The 20,704-nt window shown below is 37.8% G+C and overlaps 2 protein-coding genes across 2 annotated transcripts; both read right to left on the reverse strand.

The window, feature by feature from the left end:
* Window positions 1-417: 417 nt before the first annotated feature.
* On the reverse strand, window positions 418-11,520 carry LOC122657120 (GDSL esterase/lipase At5g62930). The gene is made up of 6 exons (XM_043851897.1): window positions 11,383-11,520; window positions 11,206-11,283; window positions 9,337-9,477; window positions 7,618-7,694; window positions 6,363-6,527; window positions 418-787 (listed from the first exon to the last, which is right to left on the reverse strand). The coding sequence occupies exons 1-6, from the start codon at window positions 11,479-11,481 to the stop codon at window positions 619-621; spliced, it is 729 nt and encodes a 242-aa protein (XP_043707832.1). The 5' UTR covers window positions 11,482-11,520; the 3' UTR covers window positions 418-618.
* Window positions 11,521-14,882: 3,362 nt separating this feature from the next.
* Window positions 14,883-20,704, reverse strand: LOC122653942 (probable boron transporter 2). Its single transcript, XM_043847905.1, has 13 exons — window positions 19,784-20,704; window positions 19,439-19,521; window positions 19,156-19,348; window positions 18,915-19,053; window positions 18,329-18,494; window positions 17,927-18,093; window positions 17,453-17,626; window positions 17,239-17,334; window positions 16,396-16,533; window positions 15,959-16,278; window positions 15,556-15,823; window positions 15,052-15,472; window positions 14,883-14,987 (listed from the first exon to the last, which is right to left on the reverse strand). Exons 1-12 carry the CDS (start codon window positions 19,885-19,887, stop codon window positions 15,161-15,163), a joined length of 2,160 nt encoding a protein of 719 aa, XP_043703840.1. The 5' UTR covers window positions 19,888-20,704; the 3' UTR covers window positions 14,883-14,987; window positions 15,052-15,160.

The following is a 20,704-nucleotide window of genomic DNA, read 5'->3' on the forward strand; positions in this document are numbered from 1 at the left end:
CCATGAGTTATCCTATTGCTCCAAGGAGTCAACAGCCCAGAGCAGGCTTATGCAATGGGTATTTGCTCACCCTTTGCAAGAACATAGGTGTTGGGCAAAGGGTTTCTGATGGCCGACTCAAGACTCAATTGGCTGGGGGGGGGGGTTACAAGCAAGAAATGGCACATTCAGCACTTGTAGAAAGCAAAATCTGAGTCACTCAAATGGCGATAAGAGCTGCAAAGATGGGTCAAGAACAAGGGTGGCTAGATACTGAGGTTTGTATTACATTCCAAACAGGACCTCAATTCACCAAACATACTAAGCATACTGGAACAGAAAAACATAAACTGCAGTAATCTCTTATCCAATGAAAGTTCTAGAGTGTCCTCTCAATGCACTAGGAGATTGTACAACTTATATTGGTGCATCCTGGAATTCAACCATGTATTTATTAAATTTGAAGGAATCATCATTTGGAACTTCAGAGGACATTACATCATAAAATGACATCAAACAACTTCTCAATGATACAACTACTGAATTTTCTTTTCCTTCTTTTTAATTATGAATGGCAAAAGCAGTTCTCTATACTCTTCAAATATAGAAAACTAATTCAAAGAAAAAGAAAACTAAAAATCATGAAAAGTGTTGTTCAAAAGTCTTAGAAGGATCCTTCCAATCGATTTTAGAATGGTGAGGGAAATCAAATGGCATTGCTGAAGCACATAACGATTCTGCATTGAACACTCTCACCACTTCTTGGTGGACAAATGCATTCCCTTCTTCTGTCAGGTGCAACCCATCCCTGAAGGGAGAAAAAAGAAAAAACAGATTTATAGTCAGTAATCTGTCTCTGATGGACAAATAGAAACATAAAGTAAACTGAGTTTAATACCCTCCATAAAAGATAAAAGCTACAATAATGTTAAGTGAATTATGATAAAGCAACTTTAAGTGTGGAAATTGAGTTTTATCTACAGGTCTCTAGTCTCTAAATTTGGATCACTTAGGAAGCGTTTGGTTGCGTAAATCAACAAAACGGTGTTCTGTCAGACCATAATTCTAAATTAATAAAACCGTTTGGTTGCCTAATTCCAATGGATTACAAGAATTGCACAATTCTGATTTTTACACTAAACTTGATCATTCATTTGAGTTCATCTCTTTAGGTGAACTCAGATATGGATGATCATTCACAGCCCTAATATAAATATTATCATCCATATCTCGGATTACCCTAATTCGAAAATCACAAGAACCCTCGACAAAAAAAATCGAAAAGCTCCTGTGCCTCTCGACGCACGAAGAAGAAGAACACCTGCAAGATGGAGGTGCTTGGCTGCTTGCGACTTCTCTGTCTCTCTATCTCCTAACTTGGAAATCGTTGAAAGCAAGGGTGAGCAGTATTCTCTGTCCCTCTGGTTTTTTTGGATTGCAGGGATTTTTGGAGCAGAGATACTTGGGTATAGGGCTTTCAAGTTTTGGATTGCAGGTATGCTTGGTGGTCTCTCTCTAGCTCTTCATTCTTCTCTTTTGTATTTCTTTCTTTTTTTTTTTTTTTTCTCTCTCTCTCTGTTTCCTTGTTGCTAGTTAAAGAGGATGGATATTCTCCATTATTCCATCGATCGATTTCTGAATCAATTCCTTCGTCTAACGGCCCTTGATATTTCATACTTCGTAAATTCCTTCTTTCTTTTTCCTTTTTTTGTTTCCTTCCGTTCTGCAAGATCGAACCTAGGTCTGTAAAATTTTAGGCATGGGTTCGATCAACTGGGAGGAGGAATCTTACCCTGTCTATGAAGATTTTGCTGCTCTTCCCTTCTTCGTTCTGTTCTTTCCAACAATACGCTTCATTCTTGACAGATTCGTCTTCGACGTATTTTTCATTAGCTAAATTCCTTAATTTTTATTTCAGTTTTTATATTATCTGTAGATTATGGATGTGTTGGACTATGATTTTAAAGTTGATTCATCTAATTTCCTCCTCCCCCCTACTCCTAATAATCCTTATTGTCTGATAATATGTTTTGACCATTGGTACTAGTTTAAGTTCCAGAAAGTCCAATGTTGGGTTTTCTGTTCTTCATCTCGTTGAGTATTTAGATATGTAAATGTTCACTTAGCTAGATATTGATAGGTGGAGAACCTGATTTTATGTTGTTACTTGTTTAATTTGAGCTCTGAGTAGGAAACCATATCATGGACTTCAGTGTGAAATTAAGTAAGAAGATGTGAATTGAGAGGTACGAGAGTGAGACAAAATGTAGAAGAGCAATCAGGGCAGAAATCCACCTGCCGGGATTTGAAAAGCCAAGACATCTCTGGATTTTTCTTTTCCGGCTCTTTTTTTTTTTCGGATATTGGTTTGATCTTATAATAGTGGAGTTCACCCACTCTCTGTTTCAAATGCCCAAATCTCTGCCTGCTCGTGTTTCGTTTTATTGTTCTGTTTTCTTTTTCAAAATATAATTGCTATTTGGTATCTAACTTGTCTAAATCGAGATGGTTTTGAGTTGCTTCTTCTTTCTTAGACAATAATATGTTTGTGATGGAATTTAAGATTAATGATTTACAGTTTGGGTGAGGATTGTCTCTGAGAATATCTGAATTGAGTGATTCTTTTTGTCTTTTCCTATGTAATTTGCACTTCTTATGATTTCCGATTATAATGAGCCTAGCCATTGTAGACTTTGGGTAGAATATGTTGAAATTTTGTCATGTCTTCCGATACAAATCTTTGACACCTCTACGCAAGCTTAAGATAAGTAGAAAGTGCAAGAATAGCTTTAACATCCTTTTGCTGGTCTGACTCTGGCCTTGTAGGCCCAAGATGAAAAATGTTCAAACAATTTCATGGATGATTAGGTGGGCCCTGAGGCATGACAACTTGACAAGTGGCCATGATTAGGCTTCCTAAAAATGAACGTGTGTGCTTACTCACATACCTTTTTGGGCTTAATGTGAGCCTGTGAGGTTATATAAACAAACAAAAAACATTAAAAATTATATGGTGATGCCAAACACACCCACTACTCGTAAATGGAGAGTGAGTTGGCCGACATTGACTTTGTATTTTCAACTTCTTTTCTTACTCAAAGACTTTAACTGGTTATAGCAGGTTATGTAGGATCCTGTGGATATTTTTTGCTGTTCTTCTTTATATTTATTTATAAACTTGATAGATATGAGGCATATTATGATTTTCTTTTAAGGTAAAAGCCTAATTCATTAAGGACAAAGAGCAGGCCCAGGCCAAGGCCAATTACATCATCTCTCCCAAGGAAGATGAGAATGTGGGGGAGAAGGTGCCTCTTAGTGCAGAACCAAATAGAAAATTAAATTAAATAAAAAGAATGATCAGGAGAAGGTGATGGTATTAAGTATGGCTGGGCAATTAGGTAATAAGGAAGAACAGCAGAAAATAAATGATGTTGGATTGTGGGTTGGTTTCAAATGTTTTTTTCCGCTTTTGTTCAGTTGCTATATGTTTTTGTGACATGGTTTAATGGTTCGACTCCATCACGACTCTCATGTAGCAGTAACATCTTATTTAATTTCTTATCTTGAAGTGAACTGATTTACCCATCAGAATAGGGTGAGGCTTGGGAGAATCTAAACTGTTGTTTTACTTAAATGAAAGCTATTGAATCATACCCTCTATGTTGTCATACCTGAGCACACAGTCACCCCCACCCCTTGCTACCCCTACACTGAACACAACACTGACACAGTCACCCTCACCCCTTGCTGCCCCTACACCTGAGCACACACTCACCCCCACCCCTTACTGCCCCTACACCTGCCCCTACACCTAAGCTCACACTCACACATAGCAATGGCATATTAATAATTTTAGGTTCTATAAGGTTGGGTGGTAATTGGATTTAATTAATTATTTGAGAACATTAATATGGTAATCGTATTTTTTTTGGTTAATGTGTCTTATACTTTTAAATGTAAGGTTTAGTAACTGACAGACTTATTAGGGTAACCAAATAGTTATTCAGGTAAATTTAGGGTAAATCCATTTGACAGACTCAGGGTAACCAAACAATTTTTCAAATAGAATCAGGGTGAATCCAACTGACAGACTCAAGGTAGCCAAACAGTTTTTCAGGAAGAATCACGTCACAGAATCATGATAACCAAACAGTTTATTTTCTAGAATTACGATTCAATAGATGGTAACTCAAGTGGATGACCGTCCACAATCAGACCACATCCAAAAGATTTACGCAACCAAACGCTTCCTTAATGGTTCCCTGCAAAATTAAGTTTCTTCTTTGCCTGGCTCACATCCAAATTTCCATGAGAAGCCATGTACAGTTCTATCAATAGATTGCTCAAGCAAAGAACTCCAGATGGCATTACAAGATAACATCTATAATCTCCCAAATGATACAACTCAGCCTTATCTCCCAACTGAATGGAATCAGCTATATGGATCCTTGCCCTCCAATCAGCTCTATTTGAGGTCATACTTGATACAAGGCCTAAGCTATGCATGTCTTTCCTCACCACTTCTCCTAGGGCCATTTTAGGTCTGCCCTTGCCTCTTTTAATTCCTTCAATTTGAATCAAATCACTCCTCCATACTGGTTTGCTAAAAGCCTCTCCATTGAACATGGTCATGCCACCTCAAATGATTATCTCGTAGTTTATCATATATCGGAGCTACTCCTAAATCAGCTCTAATATGATCAATCCTTTCTTTTATCCTTCCTAGTTTTGCTACTCATCCATCTCAACGTCCTCATCTCCGTTACACTAAGTTTATCAATATGATGCTTCTTAACTGCCCAACATTCTGCAACATACATTATAGATGGTCATATGACTATCCTATAAAATTTTCCCTTAAGATTTGAGAGAAAACATTGATCATACAACTCTTCGGACACACCTCTACACTTCATCCATCTTATTTTAATTCTTTGTGAAACACCACCCTCTATATCACCTTCTTTATTTATGATTGAGCCGATATACCCAAAATAATCACTTTGCAAAATCCCCCTCTCATCAATTTTCACCACCTCATTATCCATCTTAGTATAACTACAGTTATACACAATATATTCCATCTCTGTTCTACTTATCTTAAAACCTTTTGATTCAAAAGTTGATCTCCATAACTCCAACTTTGCATTACTCCATGCTTTTGTCTCATCCACCAAAACAATATCATCAACAAAAAACATACACCAAAGAACCTCATCTTGAATGTCTCTGGTTAAATCATCCATGATAAGTGGAAACAAATAAGGGCTTAAAGCTGATCCTTGATGTAATCCAATTGTAATTAGAAATTCACTACCTTGACCCCCCAAATGATCGAACTAAACAAAAAAGACCTAGATTGTAGATAATCACCTCAATTCATTTTACCCTCCGCTTTTATCTGAATCTTTCTTGACAGGACATAGAGCTACCTGACCAAGTAAAGGGTAATTCTTCAAAATATCTGTTCCTATCGATTTCATACAATGGAAGGGGCAGTATGGGACAAGGTACAAATTAGTGTGTCAACAGCCCAGGGAAGGGAACGCCACAAATTGCTTCAAACAAGTCACCTGTGAGAAACTTATTAGTCCTTTCTTCCCCAGTCTAGAAAAGGGAAGTGGCTAGCTGTTTTATATTTTTGGAGTTTATAGGTTAGACCTAATGAAACCATTGCAATGCGTTCCCAACCATTATCAAATCATATGAACGATGATAATGTTTAAAGTAAGGAGGAACCATATACAATTAAATTAATATATTTTTCATACTTATCATACAATGTAGACTTTTACCAATATCCCAGGTTGGAAAATGAGCTCCTTTCAGTCACCACATTTTCTACAAACATGTCAAGCACTTAGAAGGCCCAATGAGAGGGCATTTGTTAAAGATGCATGCCCTTTTTTTCTTTTATATACTTGCATGCCCATCTAGTTTAACAGACCATCAAATGGCACAAATTTAGCATCACAAGTGTAAGGTGCAGTGACCGCAAAAGCAAAATGTCACTAGCAACCCTTTTGCATCCCACTCATGGACCTGCAGGACCAGATCAACGATTCACATAAGATGGACAGCCATGGATACTTCTGAAATTACTACTCTGCCAACTTGGGCAGTCAATGAGTTGGGCCAGGGTCATAGGATTTATGGGCCTGACCCATCCATCACCAGACCAGAATAAATCCAGATCTTGCAAGAGATTCAGTTTATTGGGCCGGTCTTCAGCCACATAAGCCTGTTCCAGAACTGGACCAGACTTCTTACCAAGACAGTGCTCACTCAGGTTCAGGCTGTGCCATGAAGACCAGGCCTGGGCTGTTGCAGCCCCACCATAAACCTCATAAACGAAAAGAACAGCTTCCAAATTCACTAACCTTAGAAATTTTTTCCCCCACTCCTCTGTTTCCTGCATCTTGGACCATAAATCAATAGAAGGAAGACCAAGTTCCCTAGCCAATTCCACACACTGCTTTGCATAAACGCCTGCCATTTCATTTGTCCTTTCTGACACTTTAACTGCTTTCTCACCATACACAGATCTATAAAACAACCAATTAAAAATAACTTTAAAGCATGAAACAGGAAAAATTATTGGAAGAAATAGGGAAGCGTTTAATTTACTTCATATGACTACAAATCAACCAACCCACTTATAACTTCTCAGTAGATCCTCTTTATGGTTTTTAGAACGTTTAGTTCGGTCTCCCTTCACGAAATGTGTTTATGAACTTATACAAAAGCATTTTGGATAAGGGGTCAACCTCCAAAGGTATGTAAAGTAGATGGCTCAATTCAGTCACATAGAAATGGGACAAATAATCTCAAAAAAAGAAAGATCCATAAATTCTCAAAATTCGTTCTCATTTTAAACAGAAAATACCTAATGAAACTCAAACTTCAAGACTCAGGAACTAACCCATCACCATCTATGTGGTCAACGAACTGATTGATCTTGAAATTCACAGGGTCAATTGTCTTGTTTTTCTTCCCTAAAATGGAGGCTTTACTAAACTATTGAAGAAAACAAAAGGAAAGATAGTGTGAGCTTCCTATGTACATCAATCTAAACACTTGGTGTGATCAAAGAGTTGCCAGCATTGTGTTATGCCTAAAAATATATTTGAACAAAATACCAAGCCCCGACCAATATCTGTCTCTTTGACAGGCATAATACAGTAGTGAGGGGCGTGATCTCAATCAAAACACTGTTCTCAAACTTGAAACAAGACAAAAAGAATAAAAAGCACATGCAATAAGTTTGCTTAGTTATAATGTAGGAAAATACAAAGTAGAATGAATGTAAAACAAGTGAGGGAGCAGAAACACAAGTACAAAAACCTTTCAATGAAAGAAAGGAGAAACAAAACCCAATTTATACAAACTAAACAACCAGACAAAATGAATAATAATAGAAAACCTGTTAAAAAGTATAAGAAAAGAAACAAGGGGAAAAGGAGTAGCATGAACAGAACGAAATCCAAATAAGGCAAAAAAAAATTGATTTTTTTTTTATTTTTTGAGAAAAACCTCTGTTTGATTATGGAGTTCCATTAAAGTAATTTGGGCTCATGTTCACAATATTCCTATAAGAGCACTAACAGCCTTATGGAGAGGCAGAAAATATAGAACCTTGCATATTCCAAGCGACCTTGTTCATCAACTGGGGGTGACGTGATAAGCACAACCAGCATGGTGGGGGAGCATTTCTGCCAGACAAACATTCCATGAGAAAAACCGTCCCAAACAATTAAATCATTTTGCTAAGAAGTAAAAACTATAAATAAGAATAAATATAGCCAGTCCCAGCATGCTAGGAGTACACATGATCAATTAAAAGTTACAGGCTTGGAGTTGCAGAATCGAGGACCCAATATGGGTTCAGGTAGAACCCTGTTGGAACCTGCAAAACAAGGGGCCCCAGCTGTGGGCTGCAACAATGAAATCACAAAGATCTTTAAAAAACTTGTTGGACAAAACTTTATATAACCTTCGTGATTTATTTGGCTGATAATTGTTAAGAGTTCTTGTTTATATAGAAAAATTACTTTTCTCGTAAGCTCTATAGATGCCCATTGTAGATCATGACCTCTCCCCCTCCCCTCAAAAAAATGAAAAAGGCACGGGGAAAAAAAACTTAGAACTTTCTCCAAAAATTTTTGAGTAGTTGGAGTGAAACTCCACAAAACACAGTGGTCGTGAGGTTCCATCCTTGCCCGAGTCTTTAATTGGTTAGACTCTCTCTCTCTCTCAGTGGGTGGTTACTGAAACTTCATCAGAAGTGCATCATTTGGATTTTAACTAAAGGCCTGACAATGGCATCAGTTGAACAGTGATATCTTTTCTCTTTTCTTTTGGGTAACTGTTGAACTGTGAAATATCAAGACATCAATACAATGACTATATAGGATAAGAAAATATCTTCGGACATGAGGCAATTTTATCTACATCCTGATGCTAGAACAAAGAAGGATTTTATTTGTAATTTTGACATAAATTTTGAAACTGATCAAATGTGAAACAAAGAATTATGGAATCCCAAACTTTTAACAGACTCCACTAAAAAGAGTGTACCCAGTGCATGAGGCTCCCGCCACTGCGGGTCTGGGGAAGGTCATTATGTACGCAGCCTTACTCCTGCTTTCACAAAGAAGCTGTTTCCATACCCGAACCTGTGACCACTTGGTCACACTCACAATAGAGCAACCTTACCGTTGCACCAAGGCCCGCCCTCTTCTAACAGACTCCCACTACGAATAAGAAATTCTGAAGGAGAGTTAGAAGGGGTCACCTTTTCCAATCTACCAAATATGCCCCAAAAAATGGAAAATAAGCTTTTTGACTTTATTCTTACAAGGGTGGAGGAGGAACATATTTAGATCTCATCCATACCACCTAGGATAGCCTTCATGCTCTACCACACAGTTCATACACACCTGATGCAACTATTAAGCAATCCAGACTATTCAACCAGTGGGCACTTCTTTGATGATAATACCTTAAAATTCTTACAAACAGGCCAATTCAATTTTCCTAATTATTCAATGTTATGAATTTCTCTGAGTGGTTAACTCCTTTTCATCATCCAAGTTCCTGAGTGGTTAACTCATCATCCAAGTTCTTGCCCGTGCATCTTGTTATGATACGATACCTTATAACAGTAGATGAATTGAATCACATGGATTAATGGTGGGCCAAATATAGTCACAAGAACTGTTGTTTTAGGTTTTATCAAAAATTAGAAATCTAACCTTGAATAAAAAAAGGGTAGAAAATGCTATCACAATTCACAATAAAAGAAAGGTGTATAAAAAATTAGGTTTCCATATGCTAAGGAAGCTCATTTTGAACCTTCAAATGATGAACCATCTTTCTGATGTTCTCCTTGTATTCTTCTACAGGCACGTGTTGACGTTCACTATTCCTACCCAAAAGAGCTGCATCATTAGCACCAAAGAAAATAGTGGTGGCCACAGGAGGGTTCGTGCATTCCTGAAAAAGAAGATATAAAACAAACTTCTTCAAAAACTTTGAGAATGAATTGATAATGCGAGAAATAAACAGGTTTTAACATTTTTTTTTATAATGTACTTAAATAGTAGTGAAACATATTATGGCAGAGAATTCTCCTTGCACAAAGTATCACTATCTAAATGTACTTCATAAAATGAATCAACAGCATCATTCTTATCACTTAAATGTGACTAAAAACACAGTTTAATCAAATAACCAGCTTCTTGGCATGTTCTATTGAATTAATTGATTTCCATGAACTCTCCACAAGCCTATGTAACTTTCTGATTATCACCAGAAATCACTTCCACACCAAAGGACTAAGAAGGAGTATAAAGTAGCACCACCATTGTTGTGTTAAAAGGATAAATATTTGTGCTACTGGACATGCTTTATTTATATCATTACTAGACAGGCTTAGGATAAAATTTAAGAGGTTATTGACTATGAGACTACAACTAGTGTTTAACTTATTCACTATTCCATCTGCTAAATATATATTTCAAAAGTTTGGTTTTTCTTATCCTCTATAAATTTCTTGTACATGATCTATAGTTGCAATTAATTCATTAAATAAATTTTACGAAAAAATATGCAATTTTATACTTTTAAAAGAAAAGTTTAGGAACATTCTAATTGTCAATAAGAATTATTAGAGAGAGAGATTATAAGGTCTCATGTGCAACATCATGAGCTCTTCTTCTTTTTTTTTGGGGGGGGGGTGAATGAAATAATATAAGGGTCCATCATGAGTTCATATTATTTTCCCTAACCTAATAGAGTTTATTAATGTGAATTATGGAAACTCCGGAGTTTAGTGACTGGTTAGAAATTGACTTTGGAGCACAAATGATGATATAAAGGCATCTTACATCATTCTCTGATGTCAAGCTGATATCAAACAATGGATATAAAATGAAATGACAAAGGGTAAAGATAGTACAAATTACTTCTGATTTCTGAATAGTAGTTCTAAGTCATTTTCCTTCAAGTGTTTCTTCATTTTAATTTCCTTGCAGTTTCTCTTTTGTTGCTGATCTGTACGCCAGAGTTCTCAATATTTCAATAAACACAGTCTTTTCCAATAGGACTTACCCCAATGGTCATACATTCATAATCACTAATTCTAAAACTTTTGATGCTGAGATGTAAGTTGATACATTAACAATCAAAGCAAAACAACAACAACTCAGCGTTATCCCAACTAGATGGGGTCGGCTGCATGGATCCTTGCCCTCCAATCAGCTCTATTCAAGGTCATATTTGAAACAAGCTCTAATCTATGGATGTCTTTCTTCACCACTTCTCCTAATGTCATTTTAGATCTGCCTCTACGGGAGCATCCAAAGGCCTCCGTTGAACATGGCCATGCCATCTTAAACAACATTCTCGTAGCTTATCATGTTCTCGTAGTTTTTTAAGTTGATACATTAACAATCAAAGCCCAAAAAAAAAATATCCAGCAATCAGCAGGAACCCCAATTGTCAATTCAAAGCATAACAATGAGCCAAAATTATCCCAATGGGATTCATCATTTTAAGGTATTAAACAGAAAATACTAGAAAACAGGAGGTACTAATGGAGGCAATAAGTTAAGCGCAAAAGAAAAATAAGGATCCAGGGACAGAGAAAAGGGTGGGGTTAGGATAGGGAGATTAAGACTACTAAGAGGAAGACAAATGAGGATAGTGGAGAAAAGATAATACAGGTGTGAAAATGTGATGTAAAAGGAACATAGCCAATCTAGTGTTGTATCCACCATATCCACGAACGAGTACATCAGCCTGCAAAATCATGGGGAAAAAACCACGATTAAACATTTCCAAAGTCAGCAATGGCGGAGCCACGAAGGCGTGGGATAGATAGAGAGAAGACCGCAGCACCTTTCGAGAGTAGGTGTCGGCAAGAGCTGCTCCCCAACCACCTCGACTGAAAGATTGCCCTGTGAGTGAATCTCCAAACAACACGATCTGAGGCCTCATTCTACAGTCTAAACTCTAAACAGAGAGCGAGCGAGAGCGAGCGAGAGAGAGAGTCAGCGAAATGGAATTGCGGGTGACACACGCATTAAAAAACACCCAAACTTTAAAGTTTTGTTTTAATTGACCAAATTACCCTCATCTTTCCCAAATTGTTGAGGGTTTGAAACCCTTCAATCCTCTCTTCAAACCCCTCTGGCATCCACCTCTGTTCACCACTACTTCGCCCTCATCCTTCGATTTCACAATCCAAATGAATGGGTATCCTGAAGCTCGCGGTGCTTTTGCCGGTGGTGGAGTTAGGGTTTTCCCCTCTGAGTTCCCTTATGGGGCTTCCTCTGCTTTGAGCTCTCCTGTTGAGTCCGTGATGGGTTCCACCGAGACAGAGAGCGACAAGGATGACCACATGGCCGGCTTGACTATCCAGATGGCACGCTCTATGCTCCAGGAACACGACCAAAGCAACGGCCCTGCTTTTGGTGCTGAAAACCCCAACGTAGTAGCTCGAAAATAAAGTTAATTTCGAGCTTGCAATTAGAACAGAGATTCTGAACATGATCAAATGTATCCATCGTTGGAAGATGGGTTTCTCTTCTGAAAAAAGTGTTTGATGACTAAGTGGGACACACAGCAACTGTCCCCTGTTTAGCGATATGAATTGACGTCTTATTCTGATTGAAATTATACAATCAAAATCTGAAACTCTTAAGTAGCCCACCAAGAGGCCACGGAGAAACAAGAGTAGTAGGCGAAGGGGACGGTGCTGAAGCTGTAAGTCCATAGAAAGTGTAAACCTCAAACCTGACATTACAGCTTGGATTAACCGTCCTTCCTCCTTCATTGCTGCTACAGCATCTGAGGAGTTAAGCAATTGAATCCACAAGGCATCTGTTACAGTCGTTCCCTGATAAATCAGGACTGCACTGCGCCAGACAATACAAGTTCTTATCTTGCGAGCGGAGAAGAGCAACACGTTCAAGCTCAAAACCCAAGGGTGATTGAGAATTTGATGATAAACTGAGAAAATAAAAAAATGGGCCAAGTTTATGCTCTAGAATGTAGGGGTTTAGGTCGTCATTTCAACCCCTTATGAGAGGAATAGGACAATCTTACTGAACAGGAACTGAGAGGAAAAAAATTCGTGAAGCGGTGAAAGTATGTGAAATTTTCCTTTTTTTTATTTTGAGGGAAGTTTTCATACACAGCCGTGTATGCATGCACGATCGTGTCCCCTCTCACAAAGAGTTGGAAAAGTCATAAACCCCCACCCATTAATTAATGCCTTGAAATTCTCATCCTCTCACATACACGGCTGTGTGACACGGCTTATACAGCCGTGTATGAAAACTTTTTCTTTTTATTTTTAATGAAAAACTTAAGTTGTTGGGAATGCCTTTTCTATAGGGGGAACATGGCCATTGCCCCAATGTGGCGGCCAATGGGAAATTTCTGTCTTTTATGGGGTGGGGTAGTCATTTCACTTTATCTCGTGTCTGCCGCAGGAGCCACGCTCCCAAATAGGGTCCTTTTCCCTAAAATTTATTTGTTAAGTTTTGAAAATGATTTTTGAATCAACTAGTAAATGGGATCGATCAATTATGGGACAAGTATCACAAGTCTCCCAATGGTTCTAAAATCGAAAGACCAGTTTGGATTTTGCGGGAGCTGGAACTGTCATGTTAAAATTTACATAAAATCATATAGGAAAAGGAATGCTAACTGGTTGCGCTTTAAGCGTGGCTCCAACACTTACAAACATAACTGTCTAACCGCCTTGCCCCATGGGATTGCCTCCTTTTCATGGGGGTAAGGCGATTAGGCATTGGAGCCACGCCTACAGCACGACCTATTAGCATTCTTAAACCTTAATTATATTTGATGTTGGTGATTTGGATTTTAAAAAATTATAATTTATTGGTATACTCAGTAATAGAGATTTCTTTTTAAGTATTATGATTCATATTTTTATTTTGTATGCTTAGCCTCTTACTTACCTATTAATAAACAGTTATGGATATCAGGTACACATCAAATTAGATGGTGCATAGACATGGAAGACTAAAGGAGAGAGATCCCCTGGCTATTACACAGCAGAAATGATCCAGCCCTCACCATAATCTAGCAGAAAGGACTTTTGCCTTGCATTATTATTAGACTAATTTTGATGTAACTTCATCTAGGTCCCCATCCCAACACCTATAGTTCCAGGAAAGGCTAAACCTCAAATAATTATCACCTCCAATTCCGCTAATAGGGGGGGGAGTGCACCCTACCTTGGGGGGCAGTGTTTTCAGGCAGGGGGTAGGGTGGTCATTTCCGCCCCCCATGTGAGGAATTGGAGGGAACAGCAAATTGGAGGAGATAACGATTCCCTCGAATAATTATCAGCTCCAGAAGCCTTTTGTTCACGTGCAAAGCAAAAACAAAGGCAAGGAGGGTGGTCTTTCCCTGTCATCCAAGCTTGATGCAAGAACATTCAAACATTTATATCATGATGTGTTTGATACTACATGACATACATAGGTCAAATACATGTATACAATGTCTGAGAATACCCCCAAACATGTTTAGACAAAGTACAAATGCAGATCTGGGTATCTCTCCAAGACCATTAGTATCATTATAAACAAATAAGAATGTATATTTTGGATTCATGGAAATTATATGCAATCTTAGCACCTCCAGGGGAAAGCAGGGATCTTACAAGCTCACATGCAAGTAGTATTTTGTATGTTAGCATGCTTTTGAGATGAATCTCAGTACTCAAAACTCAGCTTACAAGATTTCGTGCAATGGATGTAACAAGACTTGGCTTACAAGGATCCATGTAATGAATGCCATGGTATCAATTATTGTATTTTACGCTGGACCTGTCATGTTTGTCAAAATTCTGTTAATCGTTATTTTCCAACTTTCAAATTTTCTGATCAGTTTGAACACTAAATACAATCATTCCAAAAAGAAATTGTAGGATTCTGTTCTTTTCTCAGTTTTCAAAACTTTATTCAAACCAAAAGGTTCTGTGATTAATTTTTCCAGTGCTTGAGGTACCAGATTTTATACTTACTCTTGGGGTAGACAAAATGTTTTCCTCATCCACAAAATCATCGGTCCATTTCCTTGAGCAAAATCAGCTGAGGCAAGGTCAGAAGCCGGGTCGTTTAGAGTTAATCATGTTAGTACCATAGAGTTCACTTCCAAACCCTTGGTAAAGTGTATTTCATCTTATTTCTTCTTCTTCTTCTTCTTTTCTCAAGGTTAAGACTACAATGACAGATCCAGCAATATATCCTTCCCCTTCTAAACATTAGTTAGTATTTGCAAATTACAATTTCCAATGGATCAGGAAAATATAATCTAGTAGTACTAAGGGAGAAATAGAAATTTTTTGCACCAAACATGTAAGAAATAATGACTTCTTATAATCAGCATGTTCTGCTAAAAGCCCAATGGGAGATACAAGACAGAGTGATGCTACCATGGACGATTCAAACTGAGTCACAGGTTAGATACCACACCCTCAAAAAAATACCAAATTTACATAAACTGGATATAGACCTCCTCAAGTATTAGAAACAGCACACCCTCAAAAAACTACTGAATTTACATAAACTGGACACAGAGCTTCTCAAGTACCCTTGACAACTTTCTTACCCAGTTACCTGACTAATTTATTGAACTTTTACCTAGATGTTGGGCCACAAGAATGTTGTCCGAGCATCGACAGACGAGGACTGGGAGTTTGCTTAGTTTCATTCACCTTCCCATGGAATTGTGGATTTTGCTCCATCCTTAACTCACCAACTTGGGGGCTGTATGCCTTCTGTGACATCCGTGGACTGTACAGAGGCTTAATATCATATGGTGAGGTTTGGGTTGAACTTGTTAGTTTTGGACTGTATGTATGGCGAATCTCACCACGGCTTCTCGTGATAATATCATCAAGAATTTCTTCACTATCTGTACAAGCATTTCTTGCTTGAGGATCTTGTTCCTACCAAGTAAAAACAGATTATTGAATCAGTGAAGAAGCTTTAGGACATGATCTTTGGTGGAATGGTCATGCTAGCTACTTACATCAAATGAGAGGTTGTATGTTATAGCTGGGGTTTCTTCATATTCTGCAGCATCCAAGTCTTGAAGATGAGCCCCTTTGAAAAATTTGGGAAGTACATACTGCCTCACAGGGACTAGAAGCATGATTAATAGTGGGAAAAGGACCCCAGCAATTGGAATCCAAGTTAGGCCAAAACATAAAAGCAAGTAAACCATCTGGAATATAGTAAAGGTTGCAATGGCTTTGAAGGGAACCATCTCGACAAATGTTGCATGATACTCCAACACCCTGAGAAGTTTGATATAGGCATTAGTGGATGCGGAATTGATTTATCTTATAACAATGATGATGATGATGATGACAAGTACAGGAATATCAATGGGAAACACCATTGCATGAGAAATGTATAAATGAAAACCTTACTTGTATCTTCGACTAGGAGCAGTGAAGAGTAACAATATCCTCTCCCAAAATTGATTTCCAGGCAAACTTTCAATGGCCATAAAAGCAAAGTAACCCCAAAGAACTGAAGTTGGGATCTTCTTGATGAGAGGCATTGCAGCAACACAGCCTCCAACCATCAAGGCCTGAAGCAAATTGCTAAGACGCTGTTCTTTGACTTCAATGGGTAAAAGATCATCAATATCTTTCTCCAAGTCAAACACAGATTCGTCAACTGGGGCATCAATGTTGCCACTGCTTGAAGCCAGTTGGATTGTGGACTCTTTTAACTCTTTCAGTCCCTATTCACAGCACAACCATCAATAAAACTATTCATGGTAAAAGAGAGGAAGGGGGGAAGGTAGAAAATAAAAAACAACTGTTGAATATGTTTTGAAACATCAGGTATGTTCAATTACCAGGCCGGGTGGAGTTTGAAAGACTAATGGAGTTTGCATTTGATTATACGCCTCTTGCATGCTCCCATACAACTGACCCAAACTCGAATTCTTACGAATACTTTTCGAAGCAGTTGATACAAGCTTATTGCACAAAAGCTGTATACAAATTCCACATGAATTCCAATGGTACCAAAGAAAGAACAAAGTGAGAAGAAAAAAAAAGGATAAGTATTTATATCCATAGAAGCTTGAGGCACTCTAAAGAAAATGAACACTAAATAAAACAGGATGAAATCCTATTGGATAGCATATGGCGCAGCAGTAGTGTAGTCAAGCTAACCATTAGGTGTTCCCATCTGGGACATCTCACATACCTAAAGTTGATTTTACCAGATGATCCAACAACCTATCAGATTTATTACCTTCTAATGGAGAGTGCAGAGTTTACCAACAAAATTGAAGGTTAAAATCATTCATCAAAGATAAATCTTTATCTGAAGAGAATGAGAAGGGAACATAATCTCCTTTCCAATCCCCAGCAAAGAAACAAATGAATATTTTGGGCCCTGCTGCATGATTCATATGTGCACCACAAGGAGGTTACAGCATCTTCTTCCAATACCCTATCCCCCTCGAAGAATAAGGATCCATGGTACCCAAAGTTTCACAGTTTGGATAACTTTGCAAGTACAAACAAGAGGATTCCACCCCTTCTACCAACAGTAGGTTTGGATAAGAACCCAAAATATACATAAAGAAACCATATCCATAAAGCACATACACCTGCTAAGTAAACTTGCAATAATATTGAGTTTGCTTTCTCAGAAACTTGTATGATCTTGAATGTATGACTCATTTTACCTGATGCTTCAGAGTAGCCAAACTTTTTGTATGCATTGGAGATTGTGGAATAACACCATTAGAAGGAGGGATGCCAATTAGACCGCATACTATGACCTACCCAAAAAGAACGAGAAAAGTCAAAAGTAAAGCTCCACTAAACACATGCCAACAAGGATCACAAGCACAAGCTCCAGAATGAAACAGAAATTGAGATTCAATGCCAATGACTTACCAAGAAACCCAAAAGAAGGAGGTCATAATGGTACGAAGGTGGCTTCTTAAGATTGAACTCCTTCTGTTGGGCAAGTTGAGATGCAACACTGTGATCAAAGTAGTAAAGCACAGCAATCATGGTAGCAGGTATGAATGCTCCAGCAATATATAATGGTGGCACATTCAACATTTCCTGCTCATCAAATATGTATGAGTTTCTAATTCAAGCTTCAGAAGGCAGTGTAAGAAGAGGGAGGAATTCAAGGTGATAGGTTCCTAGCCAATAGTTTACCTAGATGCAGAAGAAGTGAATCAACAATGATAAAATATGCGAAAAATTAAATTCCAATAATATTGTTCCTTTTGACAGGTCACAAAGATATCCAAAAAGCTCTTTTTAAGGCAGAGCTAAGTGGTAAGTGGTAACTGTGATCCATGGGTCCAAAACAGAAAGGAAGTTGAAACTGCTCTAATCTGATATAATAGCAAATACCTTGATAACTGTCCAATTTGAGTAAGTACCCGGAGACCATGGATTCGGGCTGAAAAGGCGCCTTGGGATCCCTTTTGGAACATCTTTAACAGGTATATAAGATACAGCAGTCCAAGCAAGGACCATTAATGGGACTCCATAATCAGCGATGAATCCCCTTAGACAACCTACAATTACAGCCATACATACAAGTTATAGGGCCAGAAAAGAGTGCAGATAAAGCCAGTATATTCTTTTAATATAATAAATACCAAGTACCACCTATCTTCTAAAGAGAGTGAGATTCTTCTATTTAGTATGCACAATAGAATTGAAGACCAAATCCCTGTCGCAATCACTTGACCTTATAATATTTATATATGTATATTGTCTCTTTAACACATTGGAATCAAATATTTATACCACTCCCATAGCGCCATGATCTAGCTTTGCGGCTCCTTATTGCAGTTAGAAGAAGGCCAAAGGAGAGAACCAATGCAAACATTCCATTGCTGAAACGCCATGATGGTAACAGTGCAGTCTGATTAGGGTTTTCCCTCTGGGGTATGCCAAACTCCTCCACAAGACCCTGTTGGATAAAATGCATGAATTTTTTTACTGAACGCAGTATATGACGATAGGCATTCAATTTGGGAAAAAATGGTAAGATCCTTTGACTGAAGAACTCCTAATTTTAATGTTTATATTTCATAAATATACTGGTTTTGGACCTCTAGATGTGCAAAAATCTGCCCACAAATCAACAGATATCTGTATAAAACTAAGTTAAATAAAACATATACTAAACACAGCATCTAGATCAGTGGAAACAGAAGTATATACATCAATAGGATATACATGTCATAGCAATAATATTTTTCTTCCCTGGTTAAATTTTGTGAATAAGCTGCTAATTGGATCCAATTATGCAATAATCCTGACTAAATCTTGCTCAAAATTTATCTACCTTCTAATACAGTCACTAAGAAAAATAATAAAGCATCCTTACCCGAATAGCCTGCTGCATAAAGAGCATTGCTATTAGCAGACCAAAAAGTTCACCCGCAACACGTGTAAATCTATTTATAATAGAGCATGCACCAAGAATAGCCAGCAAGAACAGCAAGGCTGAAGTCCACACACAAACCCTGAAAACAGATCATTATTGGAATTCAGTATCCACTAGAAGAGTCATGTAAACATGTAGCACTGGGCTATGAATGTGAGGATCAAAAGCAATCAAGGTGTACCATCCTGTCCAGGCCAAAAAGAGCTTCTGACCCAGATCTTGTCTGTCCTTAGCAAAGTTGAACATGAATGTGTACATCAGAACTGTTGGCTCAGCAACCCCAAGAATAAGCAATGGCTGTCCTCCAATGATCGAGTGAATGATGCCACATAATGCTGTAGATGCAAGAGTCTGCACTGCAGTAATACTTCCACCTGCAAAAATTATCGAAGGCATAATCTCTAACTAAGTCTTCCATTCAATTAGCAAAGAAAGCAAATAATGGTTATATTAGACTGTCCTACTTGTATTCCTCTCCAGTTGCTCCCCAAAAGATATTACTGGAATTGCTGAAGCAAAGAATATGTATGTAGTGGGAGCAAGGATCCTGGGTAATCAAAGGGATGTTAGACTTCTGTAGTTGCATCACAGAAATAATAAATCACAAACTAGTTATATTTTCAAGGCATCTTTTATTCTTTTTAATTGAAACCTTATCATACAATGACACCCTACTAAATGAAAAAAAAAAATGTTTTCCTTAAAACCAAGATGAATAAGGATATGAAAATAATGATAATGCAAAAGGTTTATCAAAAAGCCAAAATTTGAGTTCATAAAGAAGTATGAGACATCGAAGAAATACAAACCTGCAACCTGAACGAAACCCACCAGTCCAATCTTGTTTGTAGCACAACAATCTTCCTTTAAGATCATTCTTGACCCCACGAAAGGGCACGAATGTTTCTTCCATGATAGTTTACCAGTTGTGGCAGAATCTCTCTCTCTCTCTCTCTCTCTCTCACACACACACACACACACACATACACACAAATAACTATTGGAGATGATAATAGAAACAATACATGCTAAACACAGACACAATTTTAAGGGACTTGAGAGGCCATTATGATACCTAAACTTGCACCTCCTAAGATAGCTGTAAGAAACTATGGTCAGGCAGAATGGAAACTCTTGATCAACATAGCATTTTGGATGAAAACAAAACAAAGGAAATATAAGCTCGATTCATTTTCAATGTACGTGTGGCCCTTGTTTTGGCACATGACTACTTCTAATCCTTCTCTATATGAAGCGGACTGTTACATCTGAAAAAAAAATAAAATTTAAAGAATGAATTGTGTTTTTCCATATGAAGAATAAATGAATCAATTAGGAACAGCACATGAATCTAAGCTCAAAGCATGGATACATCCTCAACTTAACATGGATCAAAAAGCTGTCTTGTTTACATTATGTTCAATATCAACAGATAACAGTCACTAATGAACAGAATCTACTAGGAGTAGCTAAAGAGATGACTTAACGAAATAAACAAACAATCTCCATTTGCAAGGAACTCAATTACCGGGTGACCACAATAATCCTCATATCTATTCTCATCCCTTAATTCCAATAAGCAGCAAGGACCTGCTCATCAATGGATAAACACCAATTCAGTATCCCAAAAGAGACAAAGATAGCACAGAACCCAGTCGATCAATTAACTTGGACTAGTTTTTACATGGTAGAACTAACAGAAATCCTCATGGACTAGATTACAGGTCTAC

This window comes from Telopea speciosissima, chromosome 3, assembly GCF_018873765.1.
Source record: "Telopea speciosissima isolate NSW1024214 ecotype Mountain lineage chromosome 3, Tspe_v1, whole genome shotgun sequence".
Classification (NCBI taxonomy): domain Eukaryota; kingdom Viridiplantae; phylum Streptophyta; class Magnoliopsida; order Proteales; family Proteaceae; genus Telopea; species Telopea speciosissima.